This window comes from Haliotis rubra, unplaced genomic scaffold (assembly GCF_003918875.1).
Source record: "Haliotis rubra isolate DU_JTF1 unplaced genomic scaffold, ASM391887v1 Scf113, whole genome shotgun sequence".
Taxonomy (NCBI): domain Eukaryota; kingdom Metazoa; phylum Mollusca; class Gastropoda; order Lepetellida; family Haliotidae; genus Haliotis; species Haliotis rubra.
The window spans coordinates 1,046,896-1,071,021 of NW_025765037.1; the positions used below are offsets into that span (position 1 = coordinate 1,046,896).

The following is a 24,126-nucleotide window of genomic DNA, read 5'->3' on the forward strand; positions in this document are numbered from 1 at the left end:
TATTGCAATGTTCATGTATTTTGGTATGCTACAATGCGTGTGTGACTGTCTTTGTGTGATGGTGTCTGGGTGGTGTATGTAATGTGTAGTTCAGTGTATTGCAATGTTCGTGTGTATATGCTGTAATGCGTACGTGTGAGTGTCTTTGTGTGATGGTGTCTGGGTGGTGTATGTAATGTGTAGTTCATGTGTATTACAATGCGTGTTCATGTGTATATGCTACAATGCGTGTATGACTGTTCTTTGTGTGATGGTGTCTGGGTGGTGTATGTAATGTGTAGTTCAGTGTATTGCAATGTTCATGTGTATATGCTACAATGCGTGTGTGACTGTCTTTGTGTGATGGTGTCTGGGTGGTGTATGTAATGTGTAGTTCAGTGTATTGCAATGTTCGTGTGTATATGCTACAATGCGTATGTGACTGTCTTTGTGTGATGGTGTCTGGGTGGTGTATGTAATGTGTATGTTCGTGCGTATATGCTGTGTATTGCAATGTGATCATGGGTGTATATGCTACAATGCGTGTGTGACTGTCTTTGTGTGATGGTGTCTGGGTGGTGTATGTAATGTGTAGTTCAGTGTATTGCAATGTTCATGTGTATATGCTACAATGCGTGTGTGACTGTCTTTGTGTGATGGTGTCTGGGTGGTGTATGTAATGTGTAGTTTCGTGTATTGCAATGTTCGTGTGTATATGCTGTAATGCGTATGTGAGTGCAGTTTACTAGATGGTGTGATTGCCTTTTCCCCATAAAGAATATTTGCGAGAACAATATCACAGACATGGGACACGGTTTTATCAGCTTCATGACATACCATTATCGTCTCCAGCGACATAAACGTGGTAGAAGACATCTCCGCCGTATCTGATGTCGAAATCATCACAGTAGATACACACATATTTTGTATTTGCTTGGGTTATATCTCTCAGGTAATATGGATTGTATTTCGTCCCAAAATTCACTCCGCCATTGTCTCCAATCTGTAAAGCAAGCAAACCCAAGTATTGTAGCAAGGCATTCTTAACATGGCAAAGAGAACAAGTTGGTTTTAGCACGGCGCATGAGCTTATTGTAGAAAGAACGCCCTGAGTGAGTCGGGTTCCCAGACATTTACCTACGGGTATGGTGAAACAGGGATTCGAACCCACATCTATCAGTTTCAGGCGTTCCCAGGGGACGTAACCCTGTAGATCAGATTACAATGAGATCGGCAATACATGCACGAGTGAATCTATCGGGGAGGTTAAATTTAGAAAACATGCAGATTATACCTGAAATAAAATTGATGCATACAACGTTTTTAATTCTCTCATTACAATTAATCGATTACTATTATTACAATTATGGATTTCATAAAATAACTGACTGAAAATAAATATATGAAATAGGTAATTATGAAAGTTTGGACTGAAATTATATGGTATGATTGATATTCTATTAGTCTTGTGTTTTGATTTGCTTGTTTGTTTCTCAACGCCGCAAACAATATTCTAGCTATATAACGGCGATCTGTCTAGACCAGAAAATCCAGTGATTCACATCATGAGCAATCTAGCAATTGGGATGCGATGTCCTTCATCAACCAAGGGGGCGGTGGGGTAACCTAGTGGTTAAAGCGTTGGCTCGCCACGCCGAAGACCCGGGTTCGAATCCCCACATGGGTACAATGTGTGAAGCCCATTTCTGGTGTCCCCCGCCGCGATGTTGCTGGAATATTGCTAAAAGCGGCGTAAAACTAAACTCAGTCAGTCAGTCAGTCATCAACTAAGTCACGACCACGAGATCCCGTTGGCCTGGCCACGAGATCTCGTTAGTTGCCTCTTGTGCTTTAGTTGTGCAAGGGTAGTCGTAACGCTACTTACAAACATGGACGTCTCCAGCGTGTCAAAGAAGGGGAATCCGTCCTGTATTTCGATTCTAGCACTGGATATGTCCCACCGACTGTGAGGCAGTCTCGAGTCAGCCTCCGAAAACCCGTATGGGAACAGACCTGCAAACCAAAACAATGGTCAGTGAGCTGTGAGTCCAATAATGAGCGAGTGAGCGAATATAGTTTTACTATCGAACCCGGCTACCCCATCGTCCCGTGTCTAAAATAGAATAGTTTATTTATAATTAAAATGTTAGCTTTTCATATGTAAATGGGATTAGTGATTCACTGAGTAATGTAAGTACATTAAAATTTCAATGATATCACGCTTTTCACGAGTATCCTGAGATTCGAACGCGGGCATTCGTCCACATGAGCGAACGCTTTCAGTACCGTCGTTCTTTGTTGCCTGGTTTAAATTTTCAAAGGGGAGATAATATCTTATCTGAATGTGTGTTATGGTCCGGTTGGCTCAAAATCGAACCGATGAATTGCAATCTAACTCGAAAACTACTAAACATATAATACTCAATGAAACACTGATCATAATCAAAACATCAGACCAACTCTGTGATTTTTTTATAGAATTTATGTCCTAAAAATAAGAAAAGTTGGTTAACAAACTATCATTAAAATTTTGACACAGTTTACTATTTGTTACGAGGGAGGACTGCAAAGAGAGGAACAGCCAGATGTACGCGGAGCACGTGCACAAGTACCGACACAGTTATTGAATCATATACCTGTGCTGTGCTGTCTCCATCCTTTCTCGCACACCTGGCTGTTCCTCCCTTTGCACCCCTCCCTCGTAACAAATAGTGAACGGTGTCAAAATTTTATTGGTAGTTTTTAACCAACTTTTATATTTTTATTCATCGGTCCGATATTGAGCCAAACGGACTATAGCATTGGTTAAAGGATGTTGACTTGGTTGGTTGTTTGTTGTTGGTTGTTTGTTGTTTGTTGTTTGTTGTTTAAAGCCGCACTCAGCAATTTTCCAGCTATTTGGCGGAGGATGTCATCTAATGCTACAGTGTGTAGTGCTCTCGCTATACCTCGATTACCCGTGAAGATACGGTTTAGAATTGGTCTTCAGCAACCCATGCTTGTCGTAAGAGGCAACTAGCGGGTGGTCAGGCTCGCTTACTTGGTTGACACATGTCATTATATCCCAATTGCCTAGACCAAAATTCATGATGTCAATCACTGGATTGTCTGTTCCAGACTCGGTTATCTACAGACCGCCGCGATGTAGCTGGAAAATTGCCGAATGCGGCGTTAAACATACAAACAAAAAACATACAAACACAATGGACTACTAATAGGTAAACAAATACCAGAAGGCGTGAGTTGCCAACGGTGGAAATACCAGTCTCTATTTTTGTACATGTATATTCCCAAAGGGGACCGTTCTTTCGGAACTCCCAACCGTATTTCTCCTACGTGAGCGTTGTTAGTGAGAGCCACTATCATAAAATATTTATATGAAATACAATCATATAAATGTCAGACTTACCAGTTCCTGAGACAGTGGTAGCTGAAAATATACAGTTATATTTAATTCATTATAGTACTAGCAAAAGTAAAGACATATAAACTTTATACATACTAAAAAGAGTTTCGAGGTAATTTATCCTATCAAAATAACGCCATTACTCTGTAGCTCACATGTATACATTCAGAATTATACTGAGAAAAACAAATTAAGGAACACTGGAAAATTCAAGCGTTCCCTGAATATTTTCCAGTTTTCATCACCAGCTTTGAATAGCGCTTGGGAGGAAATCTGAAATTATATAAAGGAACACTGCCATGAAGTGGTGTTCCCTTATTTGTTTCCCTCAGTATATATGTATATAATATCAAAAATATTCACATAACTGCAGCGTATTTTAAGCAACAATGATATTAGTATTGAATATATTAAAAAGTGCATTTTACAGAGTCAAATTTACTTTTTGAGACATCTTATTACTTTGATCTCCAGTTGCCCGTCTTAGTAGTAAGTAAATATCTTCCTAACTAAACCTGGAACTCTTCGTATGGCCTCATTCGATATCATTACCAATCCTAATTCTAGAAATTATCTTCGTATTATCGTATTCAATATGATTAGAAATAGTAAACACTGATGTTAATATGACTATTATGCTCTGACTATGTATAATAAATATACTTACGGGCCCTTCAGTATGAAAAAAAAGGAAAAAAACAAAAGATGACAAACCTTGAGAAATAAACATTAGCAAAAACAATCAACCAAGAAAGTCAGCGGAGTATTGTTTTCTGTTCGAAAAGAGACACTCAGTGTTCAGATCCGAAGCTTTGTAATTAAAAAGCCACAAAACCCTGAAGGGGTGTTCGCTGAAAGTCGAGTCAATTATACCTACTGTCTCATTTTATGAGCAAGTTTATGACACACAAGAGAACTAATAGAATCCTTTCCACATCCATAAGAAATCTCTGCTAAAAGTTCATTGTACAAATTTGACTATACCGTGAGTAATGTGTTTGTTTCAACAGCATTAAGGCTGTACGATGTGAGTTCGAAATAATCGAATCTGGACCAGACAGTCCAGTGATTAAACAAAACAGGTGTAAAGCATATCCCTCCTAAATGTCCCCCGCTGTTAACCAAACTATTTAGGCAAATGATAGGATGCTATACGTACTAAGAGCACTAAACATACTAAGATCACTAACCATACTAAAACACGTTTGTTGCCTTTAGTGAACTCACCCGCATTGTCCATTAACACAGGGTCGATCTGCTGGACACAGGAAACAGGTTACAGTAACTGAAAAATAAAAGATATACGGTCTCAGAAAAGGAACCCCAATCGGCTTGCAGGTGTTTTGTTATTGTACAGAACGTAACTTTACCTTAATTATTTATATTTTCGTTAAATAATTGCAAAGCTTTCCGTTAAATATACGATGTAGGTTTAATATACAGAACAGATGTGATGGAAAAGATTACGATCACGTACATAGCACTAACAGACAAGGGTCCCGATCGTAGCGGTAAGAGCTATCGTAACTCTATACTATATCATTGGCTTAAGAATGGCGTAATACTACGAACGCTTTGTGGATCGGGCCACAGGTCCTCTCTTCATAGAGCGATCTTAGCGCTAAGGTGTGTAAGTCCCATACTTTAACATTAAGATCATTGTAGTGCTGAGATCATTTTGTGGAACGGGACACAGGGTTTATAATCGGGACAAATTTGGATTCGAACCTACTACCTACGTGCCCTGGCATTTCTAAGGTACGGAACCTTTGATAGCGAATATCCTTTACATGTCTCACTTGGCAATACTGTCCTCGCCTTCATTTTGCTTTTTGATAACATTTAAAAACGTCACAATTAATAATGAAGTAAAAAACACACGTGTTATCGATATGATAAAGTATTCAACTCGACAGGAGGCTATACCAGGGGCTATACCAGAAGCGGTGGGGTGGCCAAATGGTTAAAACGTCCGCTTGCCACGCTGAAGACCCGGGTTCGATTCCCCACATGGGTACAACGTGTGAAGCCCATTTCTGGTGTCCCCTTCCGTGTTATTGCTGGAATATTGCAAAAAGCGGCGTAAAACCCAACTGACTCATTCACTAAATCACTATACGAACCTTCGTGATTAACCGAATTGAATATGGTCGGTTCCCTGGCAACGGTTAAGCCATTAAACGTTCCACTTCGGAAAATCCTCAGAAGAACATAGGCTACACCCCTCCTGTTAATGCCGCCGCTGAAACTGCATGTGATGGCGTTTGTCGTGATGCTGCCGTCTCTGGAACTAGTTGCAGAAAATGGTCAAGAGTAATATTCCACGCTTCTAATGTTTGAGAATGGTTCCGTAGGATATTCCAATCACAAAGAACGGACATCTACGTTCTATATGGAATAAAACCCGGAATCTTGGCGTAGCGAAACCACATTAGCCTAGTGGTTAAAGCGTTCGCTCGTCACGCCGAAGACCCGGGTTCGATTCCCCATATGGGTACAATTTGTGAAGCCCATTTCAGGTGTCCCCAGCCGTAATATTGCTGGAATATTGCTAAAATCGGGGTAAAACTAAACTCGCTCACTCACTCATTCAAAACTTGGCGAAAGAATAGCGAAGCCGTGACATCAATGTGACAGTGACATGCGTCACGGACTAGTGTATGTCGGCATTGTTATCAGGAATACGATATATAATCTTACCTTGCAGTTACTGTCGTTGAAGTAGATCCCACTTCGTTTTCTACGAACTCTTGTTGCAGCTAGAGAGAAACAGAACAGTGAGTAGGCATTTGACACATGTATACAGCATTAGTGTAGTCTTTACACACGCACAGCCAGCTAAACATGTGGACGATAGCATGAGCACCAATCTACAAGGTTACACAAAAGCAACTAAATTACACAGTGTGGCCATAGAATTGTTTTGTTGCTTTACACCGCACTCAGTGATATTCCACCTATATGACAGCGGTCTGTAAATATTCCAGTCTGGACCGGACAATCCAGTGATCAACAGCATAATTAGCATCGATACACAGTTGGGATACGATGACATGTCAGTGAGCCTGACCACCCGATCCCGATGGTCGCCTTTATAACAAGCACGGTTTGCTCGGGACCCGATCCAACCCGGATCTTCACGGGAAAGTGTGGCCATCGAAAGACAAGCGTAAGACACCGGGTTGTCTTGAAATATAACAACCAGTGAAAGCCTGATAAAAATCAGTTTGTTGACTTACAAGGTTTTCGGTGGATGCGGAACTGGTCTGAGCAATCCCACGGTTTTCCCCTAGGCTTAGAGTAGCAGTAACTGCGGAGGGAAAAGGGACCGTATTAACAAACAAGTCATCATGAAGATCAGCATAAGGCACCAACCAGGACATATTCTAGGCCCGGTTCCACAACGCACACAGATGACAGTAGCGTACCTGCCATTAGGCCCTTTAGGTACCTGCCTACACCTAGTTATTTTGGCATTTTTTTACATGTGGTATGATATGGATATGCTATTTTTCGAGAGCAGTCTCCGTTTCTATGAAAGGTGGATAACTCTGCTACTTTGATGCCAACATGGTGTCTAGCACATCAAAAACAACTGACAAGTATTTTAAGATGATGTCATCCATGAAAGATGATACTAATGAGCTTGCTCCTCTGCCAGAGGAAAAGAAAGTGTCCGTTCCAGAGTCCCATGCACTACCATATCTAGATCCGGTCAATTTATATGGAAATGGTTTGGCTGATCAGGAAAGAAAGATTTCCTTACATCGAAATGGCAAGAGTGTCACTTGTTTAAATTATGTTTATATATAAAGTAATCAGGAGCTAGCATTCTGGCGTTCAATATGTATTCACAACATTACATGCAACAGTTGGCTTCAGCCGTTATAACTAGCACTACAGATCTACAGACTCGTACGTCCAGTTGTGCCTACACTTCATTTCTTTCCTGGGTACGCCCCTGGATGAGAGAATCGTACAGCCAAACTTCAAAATAGCATTACGACAGTCATGAGACATGGTCGCTTTTTTCGAATGGTTCCATACTTCATTTTGAGACAAAATATGTAAAAGAATGATTATTAATTCATGATAGTTTATTATTCATGATATCATTAATTATTGATGGTATTAACACATGATAGTATTAATTTTTGAGTAATTCATATTGGTATTACTTGTTGATAGTATTAATTCACGAAAGTATTCATGAAAGTATTAATCCATGAAATCTTGATGGTATTAATTCCTCATAGTATTAATTCGACAAAGTTTTAATCAATGATAGAATTAACTCCTCATGATAGAATTAAACCTTGATAGTATTAATTCATGAAACTTTTAGGCACTTATTCATGAAATTATCAATTAATTCTTGATGGCATTAATTCATCACAGTATTAATTCAACATAGTATTAATTCATGATAGCATTCATTCTTGATATCATTAATAATTACAGACATGTATTCCCGACTGACAACTTTTGCAGCTTGTGGAAGGCAGATATGTATCCGGAAAGGAAAACAACAGCAACAAAGTTAACTAAAACTTGATCCAAGTACGAAAATCTTCACAATACAGTATTTCTTAACAAATTACATTTGAGGCTGGACATAAACCCTGGGGCAAAAGAAAATATACAAACAGGATTTGCCGAAAATTATACTGATTATCAAACCATTACTAGGCTGGTGCATGTCGCAATTTTCTATACTTTTAGTCGGAAGCCCTCATGTATGAAGCCTTACATATTTGTAAATATGTAATCCGACATGACATATTGTATCCAACGTGAATAATGACTGTCAACAGCAAGTATTCCAATTCCTTTGAAAACAAACACACTGGACAGGCATTCCAAAGAAGTCAATGAATGTAATCCACGTGAAATTGAATAATGGAATTAATGTCCTAATAACATAAAATACAAATTATCCACAGGTGTTTTCCATTCTCCGAAATTAAAAACAACCTCTTGACGTGTTAGAATCAGCTCCGGATCTGAAGTGATATTTGTTTCACAGGACACGACCTTTCCATCAATGCATAAAGCGTTCGCTCTTCACGCTGTAGAGACGGGTTCGATTCCCAAATGGGTATGGGGAAGCCCATTTCTGACATAAAACTAAACTGGCGTAAATTATTGAAATGATTCTGATTTTTAATGGGGTTGGCATTCTTCTTCACTTCCGTTATTGATGTATCCAGTTTCTTGCGCATTGGTCGGATCGGAAGTTTAAATCCCAATTTCTGTGTTGTGAACACTTATACCGGAAAGTCTTGTGTATGTTAGCAGAGGTGAATTCACAAGAACAGGGACAAATTGCTTCCACGTTGTCCATGTTGACAGTTATACTCCAGGTAGATCAAGATGGGTTTAGCTCCGTTCATGACGATTGTCTATCCCAATCCTAAACGTACAGTCCTCGTCACACACCACGCCCGTAAGGATCCGGGTTAGAATTGATCTTCAGCAATCCATTCTTGTCGTAAGAGGCGACTAACGGGACTGAGTGGTCAGGCTCGTTGATTTGGTTGACACATGTCATCGGTTCCCAATTGCGTTGATTGATGTTCATGATGTTGATCACTGGATTGTCTTGTCGAGACTCCATTATTTACAGACCGCCGTCACATAGCTGGAATATTGCTGAGTGCGGCATAAAACTAAACTCGCTCATTCACTCACACAACACGTTTATGCTACTGTAGTTCACCTTCGGCGCTAAACTACATTCACATACACAGATGCGTACACGGATACAATAACGTCTATATCTCATCCTCAGGGACGGTGGGATAGCTGGTTAAAGCGTTCGCTCGTCACGTTGAAAACCCTGGTTTGATTCCCCACAAGGGTACATTGTGTGAAGCCCATTTCTGGCATAGAGCTAAACTCACTTAATTTTACCACATCATATCAAACCTGAGGAAATTCACAGCTGCATTGCGTTTAGAAGGGTTATAGCCAAACTGATAGTTCGACCATTTTATAGGTTGGAATTTGTCTTCAGCTTTAAGAAAAACATTGTCTCGGAGACCTGTCTGAAACACCATTCTGCCGCAAACAAACCTATACAGGACGCCACACACTCACGAACTCACGCATGCAAGCACTCAGTCAGCACGCGCACACTTGCCAGTCAACGACAGCAACTACTTTCATTACCCTCATCGTCGCTGCCACCGCCGGAGCCTTCCTCCACCTGACGTTTCACCCTGTTGTGATCCACCCTTATTAAGAATTCATCTTCCAGATTATCTTCAAATTCAGCGAAGTCGACAGGTTTGGCCGTGAAAGGTTGAAAGGTGGTTCTAGTAACTCCCATAACATTGTTGTATTTTTGTACTCTGGTCTGGCTTGGTTTTGAGCGATTCTTGGCAACAGGATAAAGGTACTCCATCTCCAGCAAGTTCTCAAGGTCTTTGTCGTGACTCTGATCTGTAACCAATAAAATGTCAGTTAAATACCGGTGAGTGAGTGAGTATGTTTTCACGCCGCTTTTAGCAATATTTCAACAATATCACTAGAAATGGGCTTTACACATTCTACCCATGTGGGGAATAATCGAACCCGGGTCTTCGGCGTGGGGAGCGTTAACCATAAGGCTACCCCACCGCCTGTGACGTCAAAGGGAACTACGGAACTACTTGGACACAAACGCAACATTGTAACTAAGGAAGGAATACTCAGGGAGAGAATAAGCTTTCGTTTCGAGACAGCCATAAGGTCGATACAACGGAGTTTGTAATTCTGATACAACCAAAGCAACAAATATCTAAGTGTGACATCCCGATCCATCATTCTATCCCTGATTCTCATGTAACCTTACTTTGATATGAAATTTGGTAAAGCATCATATTTATATTAATATTTTCTGTCACTATTGTATCTGAAATACACCAATCCTTCAAGTTGGTGACCCGTGAAGGTCCGGGTTAGAAAATTGGCCATCAGTAACCCATGCTTGTCGTAAGAGGCGACTTACGGGATCGGGTGGTCAGGCTCGCTGACTTGGTTGACACATGTCATCGGTTCCCAATTGCGCAGATCGATGCTCATGTTGTTGATCACTGGATTATCTGGTCCAGACTCGATTATTAACGGACCGCCGCCTTATAGCTGGAAAATTGCTGAGTGCGGCGTAAAACTAAACTCACTCATTCACTTCAAGTTGGTTTTCAGTAGCCATAATTCATTCGTTGTACATTTATCGTATCGTTTAACATTTGGGCGTTTCCTAAAATGGAATTTGTTTTCGGAAACAAAGCACTTTCAAGGAGGTTTCAGCTGTTTCCATAACGGTTAACGTTTAGCATTTTCCTTTTTTGGACAGCTTGCCACTCATGTCCTGCAATTGACGATGTTTACATCGGCGCTCATGTGACATATCCTAATACGACTAAATAGTGAAACACCGCACTGACGATGACATGTATCTGTGTATCTAGAATCGGAATCTGTACTTACCCATTCTAACCGTTGGGTTCGTCGCGGTGGCCAGCACCATGAAAGCAATGACGACCAAGGCGGCCTTGAAAATGATGTTTGTTTCTGAAACAAGCGAAAGAAAATCACTTCAGTAACTGGTGGCTCTTGTCTGGTGACGTTCTCAACTTAATCTATACATATACTTTCACTTCGCTGGATCATAATAAGTGTGGAAGGGAATAAATAAATGTACATGTATTGATCATTGTATCAAAATACATCAGTATAGATATGATTAAGAGGGATAACATTAAGAGGAGCTCATACACAATGCATCAATATACCCTCACACGTACTTCTTAAACAAATTTTAGTTAAATTGACATCCCACTTTTAGTTAATAGCAGAATGTAATAAATAAATAAATAAATAATAAATAAATGAATAAATAATTAAAAAATTAATAATATAAAATAACAAAATAAATAAAATAAAATAAAATAAAATAAAATAAAATAAAATAAATAAATAAATAAATAAATAAATAAATAAATAAATAAATAAATAAATAAATAAATAAATAAATACATAGAATGAATGAATGATAGAATAAACACACTTGAGGAATTGACGGTTTGGCTTAAGGGACTGGTATATTATTAAAGGTGCAGATCTGGATATAACTGTACTTGCATGTCGTATGTTGGGACAAACGGGATCGGGTGGTCAAACTGTCTGAGTTGGCTAATGCATGTCATTGTGTCCCAGTTACGTAGATGCTGGTGAATATTACCACCACTGTCTTCATTGTTAAAAGGGGCGGTGGGGTAGTCCAATGGTTAATGCGTTCGCTCGACACGCCGAAGACCCGGGTTCGATTCCCTACATGGGTACAATGTGTGAAGCCCATTTCAGGTGTCCCCAGCCGTGATATTGCTGGAATATTGTTAAAACAGGCGTAAAACTAATCTCACTCACTTACACTATTGCTATAATCCCTGCTTTTGTACCGCCTTTATAATAGTGATTTATATCAGTTTGTGAACTTAGTCAATATTAGAATACAATTGTTAATTATATCTCATGTTTGTTGAGACTCGTGAAGATCCGGGTTAGAATTGGTCTTCAGCAATCCATGCTTGTCGTAAGAGGCGACTAACGGGATCGGGTGGTCAGGCTCGCTTACTTGGTTGACACATGTCATCGTATCCCAATTGCGTAGATTGATGCTCATGATGTTGATCACTGGATTGTCTGGTCCAGACTCGATTATTTACAGACCGCCGCCATATAGCTGGAATATTGCTGAGTGCGGCGTAAAACAACGAACAAAGCCAAATCAATGTTTTGTTGGTTGGTATCCCGATTAGCTACTGCACAGGTCGAGGATCAACACATAATAATTTTCACTAAGGCTACATGCCGTGTCGTCTTCAAAACACTTCAATGGACAATATGGGCGTTTCCCGTGTGTGCATGTGTGCATGCAACCTGCTGTTGTCAACAGGCTTTGGTCTATTTAGTCATGCTCTTTGTCAAAATTCAAAAATAGAATCCTATTCGCGTCAGCGATGAATAAAATAGGCATGTCTAAAGGATTTGTTTACCCAATATCGTTGTCCTCCATAACCATGATCAAACAAACCTGTACATGAATTGACGTTGGCCCTATACATATATACTGCTAACTACACAGTTGGGTAGCCAAGTGGATAAAACGCTTACTCATCACGCCAAAGACCAGGGTTCGATTCCCCACGATCCCCACATTTCAATAACATCTTGTGTCATTGGTAGACTATTATTAAAGCCGGTAAGCATGCCATACTGCGTGAGGGAGCGAAAGGGGTGATGGTGATGGTGATGGTGAAGTGGGTGATGGTGATGGTGATGGTGATGAGTGAGTGAGTGAGTGAGTGAGTGATGGTGATGGTGAGTGAGTGAGTGAGTGAGTGAGTGAGTGAGTGAGTTAGTTTAGGTATACGCCGCACTCAGCAATATTCCAGCTATATGGCAGAGGTCTGTAAATAATCGAGTCTGGACCAGACAATCCAGTGATCAACAGCATGAGCATCGATCTGCGCAATTGGGAACCGACGACATGTGTCAACCAAGTCAGCGAGCCTGACCACCCGATACCGTTAGTCGCCTCTTATGACAAGCATGGGTTACTGAAGATCAATATTCTAACCCAGACCTTCACGGGTATGGTGGTGATGATGGTGATGGTGGTGGTGGTGATGATGGTGATAGTGGTAATGGTGGTGATGATGGTGACGGTGGTGATGATGGGGATAGTGGTGATGATGATGATGGTGATGATGGTGATGGTGGTGATGGTGATGGTGGAGATGATGGTGATGGTGGTGATGATGGTGATGGGGGTGATGATGGTGGTGGTGATGTTGTGATGATGGTGATGATGGTTGTTGATGGTGATGGTGGTGAAGGTGGTGATGATGGTGGTGGTGATGATGGTGGTGATGTGGTGATGGTGGTGATGTGGTGAATTCATAATAAACGCAATAATTATAAACAATCTGTCAACGGAGGGCAGTAAAATAACTAGACTATCACAGATGGAGAACTAAAACTAGCATGTAACTGTAAAATTAAACAATGTTTTATGGACAACACAATATAAAAACGGGCTGGAGATCTCCAGCAACTGAAGGTAGGTCACCATACTAGGGACCATGGGGAGGGTGATTGTGGTGGTCTTGATGGTGATGGTGGTGATTGTGAGGGTGATGGTGATGGTGGTGATGGAAGTAGTGGTAGTGATGGAGGGTTCCAAAACAGTTGCGTGTTGTCCGGCTGTTGGGACAAATGAAACGGCCTATTTCGAAACACCCCACCCCCACCATCACCCCACCCCCACCAACACCAACACCATCACCACTCCACCACAGAATATTTAAGACAGAACGAGGATGTTTTCACCTCAACACAATATCATTCACATTCCCCATCTTCGCTCTCTCTTCATAACACGTGCCATCCTTAGCAACGACTGAGGTTCACAATAACATCTCAAAACATAATCATCATCATAAACTATAGTTTTTTGGTTTTGTTCAGTAATACATACCAATTCTCCAAATATATCTATATAGATAGCTAGGGTATGCATGCATATAGACTTTCTATTCAACAACCCTTTAGTGATCACATTGCTGGTGGTAAGAGTCGACTAACCGGTTCGGGTTGTCATGATCCCAGATTCAGTTCAGTATCATCGTATCCCATTTGCGCACATCGATGAGCATGCTGTGGACCCCTGGATAGTTTGATCTAGATTTTAGTATTTACACACCACCGTCATATAGCTCTAATACTGCTGGGTGCAACATAAGAAAAAACAAAACTATACTAAGCAGCGTTCCAAAATGACCTGAAGTCTCTTAGTTTTTTATGACCTAAACACATGATTATTGTTTTCAAAAATAGAACTCCTGCCGTCGATGATTTTCCGTGACACATTCCTTAAAGTTTCTGGGCTATTTGGCTTTTCACTCCTGACGGATAAGACCGCCTCCGTGGTGTAGTGGTTAGAGCGTCCGCCCGGAGAGCGGAAGGTCGCGGGTTCGATCCCCGACCGCGTCATACCAAAAGACGTTAAAATATGGTACTTGTTGGTCTCTGTCTGGCGCTCGGCATTAATGGGTACAACAAGGACTGGTCGGCTCGGAGTCAGTATAATGTGTCTGAGTGGGGTATTCATGCTTCACTGCGGCATGGTATCTCAGTGGGCTAGCACTATAAAACCAGCTTAAGTCTGGGCTAGTACAAGCAGCCGCACATACACATACACACGCATGCATGTGAAATATTCTCAAGCACGACGTTAAACCCAATTTCACCTCACCTCACCTGACGGATAATAATAGAGACTGGTTACGATCTGTCTTTGACGTCTTATATCAACTGATTAGGGCTATTTGGACAGACTTCAGCATTACAGCCAAGTATAAAAGGTAAGCCCAAAGTAAACCAGACCGTTAGCGTTTATCACGAAGACAGGTATTGTGCATACAAAGCAAAACATCGTGATCAGGGCGAATACAGAATTCAAACCGGCGGTAATCGGATCCAGGCACACCTAAGGATTACAACTTTGAACATCAATTTGCGACTTGTGGTCACCTTGCTCCTTACACAATTCTGGCAGTTCAAACTTAAACTATTCACTCTGGCTGTCTTAGGCACTCAAGAGTACTCATGAAGATCACGCCTCCTTTAAATATCGTATTGTGGGCATTGAACGGATCTATCCACAAACCTATCACAACCCGTGATGGCTTGGAGTGGTATGTACATAAGATCACATGAACCAGTAGCTCAAACTACCGTACACTCTACAAAAGAGGATCCCTTTAACTTATGCAGATTGAATTTTTTGCTACCACCAACATTTATGTTTTGATTTCAGATCAGAAAATACTTGTTTTTGTGTTGTCCTAATCTTCTACATGTATGTATTATCTAAAGCGTTATTTACAAGTACTAAAAACAAGACGTGTGTAATTCCAGTTCTGTACATAATTTTCAGAATTTTGTTTTGACAATATTAACTTTGAACAAAACTATTTTGGCAAAATAACGTCATCCTAATCAGTTTCAGTTTTAATCAGATTCCATTGGGCGTAACAGGGAAATTAGTGATGGAAATTACGTGAATGGATTACTGAAAATCAACGACACCAGGTGTTAGCGAAAAGGTAAACCGTGTCCTGTTCCAGGGTCACTTCTCGCAACTAAAACAATTTGACTGAATATGTAAGTGAATGTTGCATGGCGCCGCAGAACAGTACTACTGTCGTACTACCCAGTCCGGACCAGACAACCCAGTGACACGACACTATGCCATGGCAGATACACATAGTAGTAGGAAAGAATAGGGTATGCTTTTGAGCGGTTTGCGTCCGCTTACCATACTCAGTTGAAGCAATGACTAAAACTATACCCATTTGAAGCAATGACTGAAACTATACTCAGTTGAAGCAATGACTGAAGCTATACTCAGTTGAAGCAATGACTGAAACTATACTCAGTTGAAGCAATGACTGAAACTATACCCATTTGAAGCAATGACTAAAACTATACCAAGTTGAAGCAATGACTTAAACTATACTCAGTTGAAGCAATGACTGAAACTATACCCAGTTGAAGCAATTACTGAAACTATACCCAGTTGAAGCAATGACTGAAACTATACCCAGTTTTAGCAATGACTGAAACTATACCCAGTTGAAGCAATGACTGAAACTATACCCAGTTGAAGCAATGACTGAAACTATACCCAGTTCAATAAGTGAAAACTAAACTCAGTTGTAGCAAAACCCATGAAGATCAGAGTTAGAACTGGTCTTCAACAATCCATGCTTGTCTTAAGACAAACGGGATCGGGTGGTCAGGCTCGCTGACTTGGTTGATACATGTCATCGCATCTCAGTTGCGTAGATCGATGCTCATGCTGTTGATCACTCGATTATTTTCAGACCGCCGCCATATAGCTGGAATATTGCTGAGTGCGGCGTAAACAACAAACCAACCAACCATTTGTAACAATGGCAACTGCATATGCAGCTTTGGTATTTCGATGAACTTTAGCGGACAAACCCTCTTTCACATCCGTCAGTACTAAATACATTTAAAATGAAACTGAACACGTACTGAGGGTGTGTCCCTACACAGATACAGACTTAAAAGTTAAATGATGGCTCATGCTAGCATTTACGCTCTGTTGGGTGAGACTGTCAAACTGAATTAACGATGCGTTGAAACCTAACGTTATACACTCCTTCTATAACAGGTACGATGACTTATCTACTCGTCTAACGGGCACCCTAACATTACTGTACCGGACTGGTTAAAACGAAGAAGAAAGTTTTTACAATAATTACGGTTTGATTTCATTGTGGGAATACTTCGAGCAGCGGATGAAAGTGATATTTTACCTTTACCTTTTACCTTTCCATTTATGTAAGTATATCGTATTTTGAAACTTAAATTGAATTTTAAAGAAAACTTAAATACATTTACATGTATATGCTATTTTGTGAAATGAAAATAAATTTTAAATGAATTAAATTCAATTAAATGAAAATATTCAAAGTTTAAACTTGTCAGTTTTACGGTCAACATTTGAGTCAAGTCAAACTGTTAAACAAGCTCATAAAAAACGTAACCACATCATTTGAATAAAAGTCAATAGTGAATATTTACCTTGTCGCATTTTTCTTGATTTTCGATGAATAACGTGTGTAAGTAATCCCACTGCGGGTAATCCTGTAGTAAATATAGTGTTTTGCAATTTCTCTGAGGAATGAGACCAGCTCACCCGACAGTAAAATCAGTTTGTAAGAATTGCTTAGCTCTCCGGTCATTATCAGTCGAATAACACCAGCCAGTGGGCGGATCCCAACCATCTACCCCGGACTGATTGGTCCGATGTCTGAGTCGGGTGTAACACGCAACCTAACGATTAGCAGCTGTTCAATGGTTGGTACAAGTTTAGAAAGTGAAATAACGAAATAGAGTCATGAATAAACATGATAGAATGCATCCATAGGTTAGACAACCTTGTCTTTTGTGAAAGCACACGATGAAAGCAGTCCACTAACGGACGCTTAGCGGTATCATTTCTGAGTATTTAGACCGGAGTTATGTTCGAATAATATTCTCATGGAAACGAGTAAGGTACACATGAAAGTACAAGCGTTCCTTTATTCTTTTCCAGGTTTCTTCACATGGTATGTATTGCACTGTGAGTGAAATTCTGGAAATAAATAAAGGTTTAACACCAAACACGGCAATATTCCAGCTATATGGTGGCGGTCTGTAAAGAATCGAGTGTGGACCAAACAATACAGTGATCAACTGTCGCCGATGAGATTTGGATGGTTTGTTGTTTAACGCCGCACTCAGCAATATCGCGGCTATATTGCGACGGTCTTTAAATAATCGAGTCTTGGCCAGACAATCCAGTGATCAATGTCATGAGCATCGATCTACACAACTGGGATACGATAACATGTGCCAACCAAGTCAGCGAGCCTGACCACTCGATCCCATTAGTTGCCTCTTACGACAAGCATGGGTTGCTGAAGACCAATTCTAACCTGGATCTTCACGGGTCGTTTACAGGTGAACATCGTCCGTTTTGAGGGTACTTATGAGTTACCATTTGCTTTAATAAAGGTACATGTATGTTCTTCCATGGTCCATTTGGGTATCAGTTTTGGGGGATCAGAGGATGTAGAGAAAGAGGAGAAAGATTATGAAAGCTGTCTTATTTTAAGAGGATGTCTTTCCTGATACTTCAGATTGTTCGCTACAGAAGGTAGTGAGCTAAAACGCCGTGGCACTAATTTGGTTTACTGTTGAAAATATTCAAGAATAATGGAGATGTTTTGCATTTCGGGCAGCCAATATTTGAACAATCGTAGTTGTTATTGTTAACTCTCAGTCAAAAAACGGCTATTTCAAAAATTCTAAAAGTAGCAAAAAGTGTTGGTATTTCTGTCTTTGTATTAGTTCAAAAAGTGATAGATCATGGTATGTTATTAATAGAAAATCTACTTTAGAATGGAAATAAAGACAATTTGAATTTCATCATTTGTTTTTCTTTGACTTATTCCTTTCAGTTTGAAGTCTGAACGATGCTGCTCATAATCAGACCCCCTTATCGTCCTCGTGGTTTGGTAGACTGTCAGTTTTACCTGAAATCATGGCGATGCATACTATAGAAATGATCCCTAAAAGCATAATCGATTATTTACAGACCGCCGTCATATAGCTGGAATATTGCTGAGTAGGGCGGTAAACAACAAAGAAATAAAATACTTCAATAAATACGAGAAGCATTTTGTGAAACAGCAATCTTTGGTTGTTATTTGTCATGAAAATGAGACCATCTCCCTGTGTTTCTAAGGAGCACATGCTGGATGCCCATTAATCTCACTTGAATATATATTTCTCCTATCTACAGCATGCACCTTCTATATTTAAGATTTGTATCCTACTCTTAATGACTGTATGGGGCAATTGTCATTCAGGAAGTTCCTTTTGACAAGTCGTGTACAAACATTTATGTACCACACCCACTTTTCGCTCTCTTTGAGGCACGATGCTGGATCAAGGGAGCATTCAAAGTCCCGCAGTGTCAACACATAATGTAACAGTAAGAAAAAAATCTAATATTTGCGTTGTGGAAGGTTTATTATCATTAACTCTATGCCGAAAACTCGAAATCCTTGAGAATCTCACGCCACCGGTACAGCGTCTATCTTAAAGGTCCACGACAAGATTGTGTTGCTACGTTGGAAAGTCGTTGTTAGAGCCCATGTTGAAGATAATGCAATATGCTTAAAAAATTATAGGACTTGAATAGAATTATAGAATTATACACATGTATGTCGACATGAAATCCACATAGCATATTCAACAATATCAGTGCCCACTGCATATAAGACGACCATCAGACCTAAAGAATATATGACGACAGATAAACTAATAACATATATGTTTGTCAAGAAAAGTACGTTTCTAAGATGTTTCGGTGAAAGATCAAAGGCGCCGATGATAATGATAATGTACACTTTTGGCATTACGCCACAATGTATTGACGTCACTGCGCCATTCTTGTCTTCCCCCTCTTAATCGAACGTAACCTTAGCAACCGACGTCACCATGCATGTCAGTTGTCATCGCCTCGTACAGCCTATTACAGTAAACTAATCAGTTGCATCCACAGGCCCTCGTGTCTTTGCGAGGATTAAAGATTTTGAAAAAATATATTAAATTTGAGATGACCCCCTACCAATTCTTTATTGTTATTTCTGCAAGTCGATTGAAACCCGATTTTGACCCTCAACTAAACGATCTTGACACAAATTTAAATGGATGATGATATGTCCGGACAAAATGGGTGTGTGGTAGCAAGCCCTCTGGTTGGTTGATCCTTGTTTAGGAGACATTTACAACTGATGCTTTCTTTTGAGAAGTCATTGCTCGAAAACTATTCTTTCATTAAGCAGTCGATGAAAAGAAAAATTCCAGCGAAGTTACAAAGAATGTGCAGATTTGCAAGCGTTGACCAATCAGAGGGCTTGCTTCGACCACACTCCCATTTTGTCCGGACATATCGTCATTCATTTGTGTCAAGATCGTTTAGTTGAGGGTCAAAATCGGTTTTCAATCGACTTGCAGAATTAACAATAAAGAATTGGTAGGTGTCATGAATGGTGATCGATAGGCCAATCATTCATGATAATGTTTACATTAAGTCTTAATCGATTACATGAGATGGTAGTAGCGTAGCGATCGGCAAAGCAGGCGGGTGGGGTACAGCGAAGTGTCCGGCCTTGTCATAATGTATTGTACTGTAAGGCATTTCGAGTCGTGGATCATCTCAATTTTTTTTTATTTTTTCAAAATCTTTAATCCTCGCAAAGACACGAGGGCCTGTGATGCTTCACTCGGCAAACATCACTGGTGGAATCATTATGTTTATATTTTTCGACGGCTATAATGTCTCCGTTCGACTCGGCAACGTTCGCAATGTTTACATTCCCACAATGCATCCGTAGAATGTCGCGTGACTAGTCAACTTCATCTGGATGTACTGATCTAAACTTACCTTGGTAGTAGAAATGCGACGTTCATATTGCCCCATATGGTTTACGTTAATCACAGATGTAATTAGAATAATTTAGAGAATATATCTAACCCGAACGTAAACCGTCATCAAACAGTTTATCATTTGTTTTTTTCTGGTAACGTGCGCCTGATAATCTCCAGGGTATACGTTACGATCACTCTCCACTATACCCTGGACGCATCCACGGTTTGGACCGATGATTTTATTACCTCCCTTGGCTGGCTTTTTATCCAATCGGGTGTCTACGCTGGGAAGTTGAGCGGACCAATCACAACTCACTTTCCCTTCTTAAATTATCTAACCGATTAAACTTGGCAACACAATTGATGCAGAGGTACTCTGAAAGGTGTAGAAGGAGTTCTTTCATATATGTTTTCAAAGTTTCAGATCTGTCAATTTGTCTGCATTATTTCCCCAAAAATCTGATTGGCACTGCGAACAAACCTCCGCGACTGCGACCGCTATCTTTGTTGACACTGGCAAGCTCGGATGTAACGGCGGCTTAGCTGATTGGCTACTGTGAGAATGCGGAGCCAGCAAAGGGAGGTAATACAAGTATCGGGCCAAGCCGTGGGTGCATCCAGGGTATAGTGGAGAGTGATCGTATAGTCAGACTTGATTATCTGGCAAAACAGATTCCATTCAGCTCAAAAGGGCAAGTAGTGATGGAAGTGTCATTCAGAACCCATGTTATGTGTGTGTTGACACTGTGTGTTTTGAATATTATTCAAGCTATTGCCGATTTCATTAATCACACGGGGTTTCAGTTTTACCCACAGCGCCAGTTTATTGTCTAGAAATGGAATAAATGTCCGCTCCAGCATGGTGGCCTGTTAAATCAGTTCCACCCAGCATTGTTTCCAAGTTAGGTCCCCAACAACATATACTGGTTGTAACTGACAACCAAGTGGATTGGATGGTTGTTTTCGGCACCTATAACTATAACAAAACAAAATGTAAAAGATCTGAGACGACTCCCCTCACATTGTCATGCTATGATCTCACTGAAATAGTACCCTTCTTCTGGTCATTTTATCACTGATAATACAAAGGTGAGCTCCAGTACATTGGTGAAATTCAAAGGGACACATTTTGCAAGCATTCATCAACTTTCATCCATGTCTTTTCCCTCAAGGTAGACTATCGTGAAGATATGCCTTTAAAGGGCCCATAACACAGGTGATGACGACCATTCAAAGAACATAATAGCTACTTTAATGTACAGCTGCCTACTAAAGTTATTAATGTGCTTTCTAGAAACACCCTTTACAGTGTCTGTAGCTATTAAGTCATTGCATTCAAGGATTGTTCTTGACGTTCTTGACATCTGTAAGAAACAGTTGAAAGAGTTCTTTGTGAGTTCTTTGTGTGGCAGTATGGGATATGTTTATGTCACAATGCAACATTAAGACGTCATTAAAGAACACATAAACTTTGTTTTTTGTACTCTTTTAACCATTACATACGAAAGATTTGTGGTTAGTCTTATGCGGAACACCACATTCATTCTTTAAAAACTTGTGGTTAATTAATACCGAGCGATTAAAAGTTGCAAAAACATCGCCTGCTTCAATCTCGACCGCCAACGAAACCACAGAGAGGTTACGTAATTGAAAATTACGGCTGTGGTGTTTTGGTTTCAAGTGTGGTTATATATCGGCTATATCACTATGACAGTTACGACTGTTGTACAACATATATAGATATAAACACTGACATATCGGTTATATCACTATGACAGTTACGACTGTTGTACAACATATATAGATATAAACACTGACATATCGGTTATATCACTATGACAGTTACGACTGTTGTACAACACATATAGATATAAACACTGACATATCGGCTATATCACTATGATACTATGACAGTTACGACTGTTGTACAACACATACAGATATAAACACTGACATATCGGCTATATCACTATGACAGTTACGACTGTTGTACAACATATATAGATATAAACACTGACATATCGGCTATATCACTATGACATTTACGACTGGTGTACAACATATATAGATATATACTAAACATTGACATATCGGCTATATCACTATGACAGTTACGACTGTTGTACAACATATATAGATATAAACACTGACATATCGGCTATATCACTATGACAGTTACGACTGTTGTACAACATATATAGATATATACTAAACATTGACATATCGGCTATATGACAGTGACATTTGTGATTGTTGTACAACATATATAGATATATACTAAACCCTGACGTATCGACTATATCACTATGACATTTACAACTGTTGTTCATCAACGTATATCATATGACATTTACAACTGTTATACGATATAGATATAACACTATGACATTTACAACTGTTGTTCAACGTATCTAGATATAAACACTGACATATCGACTATATCACTATGACTCGTATATTAAACACTGACATATCGGCTATATCACTATGACATTTACGACTGCTGTATATCCACTCGACTTAAGTATCTCACATGTATATTTGATATATGACTATGACCTTCATAATGGACATTCTACATCCCTTACCACGACTTATATATATATAATATACACAGTTGATATATGACATTTATAGGGAATATACTACATATCATGAAGCACCACTGGGGTATATAATATTTATGGTTGATAAACTCCAGGATGTCGATGACATAAAGCCTAAGAATATATTACTTATCTTAACACACAATAAGGCCTACAAGATGTCAACAGCACTGATGTAATTATCGTCACGATATTCAAGGCGTGGACCAGGATACACAAACAACGCAAATCGTCATTAATATTTAGTGATCTTTATCATGCGATTCATGTAGATTTGGGTTTTTTAATTGTATTCAGACCCTAACTTACGGAGTCGGGCTACCCGCCAGGCATCCCAAACTTGTCAGGCCCGCTGACATGGTTGATGCATATTATTGTATCCTTGTTGCGTATATTCATGCTATTGATAAGTGGATTGTCCGGTCCAGACTATTTACAGACCGCCGCCATGTAGCTGAATGGGGCGTTAAACAACAAACAAATGCAAAACCATTAAATCAAGTGCAAGATTAGATAGTCTTCACATATATTTGGCGAAACGTAGTCTGTCTCACAGTCCCTGAACCACATTATTTTCCCTACTGCCAAGCCCTCTCTGCAGTGCTAAAGCCCTAAATAAAGCAAGTCTAGATTTCCTCAGGTTCAGGAATCTCTGGTCCACCTAGGGCTCCTTTTCAATATAAATGGGCTTGATTGTTACTATCAAAATTATATATATTCAGAGACTAAGCCTTAGTCTAGGCGAAACGCTACAATTCCATGCAGTACGATCTCCAGGCATTAAACCAGATATAAATTCCTTGATACGTCATTATGTCTAGAGCAACTGAATTCGTGTTCAATTTTTCTAAAAACCTTTGCCAGACAACTTGGAAGTGTTTCATGTCTAAGTATAATTTTGACATTCATTTTCACCAAGCTCTTTGTATTGGCATCACTGGCGCTTCTTTCCTGTGTTATGAGAGTGTGTGTTTTTGTAATTTGTAATATCACATTGATTAAGTGATAGTTATTATGGGTCACAATGTTTATAGTGTTGAGTGTGGGGGCAATAGTATTTTTAGCGGTACGCCT

At 39.8% G+C, this 24,126-nt stretch overlaps 1 protein-coding gene and 1 pseudogene across 1 annotated transcript in view; both read right to left on the minus strand.

Annotated features, from left to right (window-relative positions):
* LOC124291639 overlaps nucleotides 1-17,186 on the minus strand; it is a 58,059-nt gene extending 40,873 nt beyond the window's left edge. Inside the window, exons 1-11 of the mRNA XM_046728693.1 lie at nucleotides 17,048-17,186; nucleotides 10,859-10,942; nucleotides 9,557-9,829; nucleotides 6,625-6,695; nucleotides 6,086-6,144; nucleotides 5,509-5,675; nucleotides 4,613-4,670; nucleotides 4,053-4,057; nucleotides 3,389-3,409; nucleotides 1,865-1,992; nucleotides 817-982 (exon numbers count right to left, since the gene is read on the minus strand). Coding sequence (XP_046584649.1) covers nucleotides 817-982; nucleotides 1,865-1,992; nucleotides 3,389-3,409; nucleotides 4,053-4,057; nucleotides 4,613-4,670; nucleotides 5,509-5,675; nucleotides 6,086-6,144; nucleotides 6,625-6,695; nucleotides 9,557-9,829; nucleotides 10,859-10,942; nucleotides 17,048-17,057 — 1,042 coding nt within the window. The 5' untranslated portion in view covers nucleotides 17,058-17,186. The remainder of the gene's footprint in view (nucleotides 1-816; nucleotides 983-1,864; nucleotides 1,993-3,388; nucleotides 3,410-4,052; nucleotides 4,058-4,612; nucleotides 4,671-5,508; nucleotides 5,676-6,085; nucleotides 6,145-6,624; nucleotides 6,696-9,556; nucleotides 9,830-10,858; nucleotides 10,943-17,047) is intronic.
* Nucleotides 17,187-18,459: 1,273 nt separating this feature from the next.
* LOC124291709 lies at nucleotides 18,460-18,595 on the minus strand (annotated as a pseudogene).
* Between the last annotated feature and the right edge of the window lie 5,531 nt (nucleotides 18,596-24,126).